The sequence below is a fragment of the Osmerus mordax genome, chromosome 17 (genome assembly GCF_038355195.1).
Source record: "Osmerus mordax isolate fOsmMor3 chromosome 17, fOsmMor3.pri, whole genome shotgun sequence".
NCBI classification, from domain to species: domain Eukaryota; kingdom Metazoa; phylum Chordata; class Actinopteri; order Osmeriformes; family Osmeridae; genus Osmerus; species Osmerus mordax.
The window spans coordinates 485885-487072 of record NC_090066.1 but is presented as its reverse complement, the minus strand read 5'-3'; the positions used below and the strand labels follow the sequence as shown (position 1 = coordinate 487072).

The 1188-nt window shown below is 52.9% G+C and overlaps 1 protein-coding gene across 1 annotated transcript in view; it reads right to left on the bottom strand.

Moving 5' to 3' along the window:
* Positions 1-212: 212 nt before the first annotated feature.
* Positions 213-1188, bottom strand: part of rint1 (RAD50 interactor 1) — a 6484-nt gene continuing 5508 nt past the window's right edge. The window contains exons 11-13 of the mRNA XM_067254888.1: positions 1058-1188; positions 709-827; positions 213-625 (exon numbers count right to left, since the gene is read on the bottom strand). The exon at positions 1058-1188 is cut by the window's right edge and continues 50 nt beyond it. Of these exons, the coding sequence (XP_067110989.1) occupies positions 394-625; positions 709-827; positions 1058-1188 (482 nt within the window). The 3' untranslated portion in view covers positions 213-393. The remainder of the gene's footprint in view (positions 626-708; positions 828-1057) is intronic.

The following is a 1188-nucleotide window of genomic DNA, read 5'->3' as shown; positions in this document are numbered from 1 at the left end:
TTAAAGACATAAATCTTCCTTTTATTCGTTGTTGTCCTTCTTTACGAGCGTAGTGTTTCAGGGATCAAGACTACATCCAACATGTCTGACAGCTTAAAACAGCGGTCTCCTCCTCCCCAGCTCTCTCCAGACCCTCACACACACACACACACACACACACACACACTCAAGCGCACACACACACAGGTGCTGGGACAATCACGACAACATGGTTTAAATTAACAGCTTTCATTAATGCATAGTCACAAAGTAAGCTAGTAGACCATATCTCTCTCCCGGCTGAGCAGCCTGCCTGGCCCTGGAAGGACAGGTCCATCAGGGAAAACACCAGGCCATGATCAGGCTAGTGCATCTGCGCTGTGATTGGTCAGTGTGGTCCAGTTTGGGTCATTCCTATTGGCCGGGCCAGGAGGCTCTCAGGCCCAGCAGGATGAGGACGTCACCGGGCGCCAAGCGGAACACGCCCAGCTCGTTCAGTGCTGCCACTGGAGACGCCGCCTGTCCATCAGCAAGCCCCGCCCCTTCAGGCTCCTCCTCTTCCTGCTGGGCAGCCTGTCGCAGGACATCCCTGAGCAGGAGGGCGGAGCCAACGCCCAGACACAGGATGATGCACGCCTCCTTCACACTGGGGGGGGGGAAGGTAGACAGAGATTAAGGAGAGAAAGTAAGCTCACTTATTATTTTCCTTCCTCCAACACACAGACTGACTGTTTAAAGAAGTTCTCCGGTCTCTTGCAGTAGTGTCCGAACAGAGGGAACAGGTTCCTTGTCATGTCAAACTGTAACTGTGCAGCTCCGCCCTCATTGAAGTGGTTATAGAGGATGACCTGGGGGCAGGGCATAGTGAGAACACACATTAAGTGGTTATAGAGGATGACCTGGGGGCGGGGCATTGTCACTACACACAGGAAATGTATGTTGCTTTGGATAAAAGTGTCTAAATGCTAAATGAAAATAATGTCACCAATAAACAGTATACACTGTTCATATAGATAGCGTCACCAACCACCAATCAGAGTGGGTTGTGGGAGAGGTGGTCAGGCTATGAGTGACTCACGTCCTGGTAGAGAAAGTGGTCGAGCCTCTCGGCCAATCCCTGCCAGGCGCTCTGGAAGAGGGCCGGGCACAGCGCCCCCTGCAGGCTCAGCAGGTGGTCTCTCAGGCAGAGCATCATGGGACAGGCAGAGC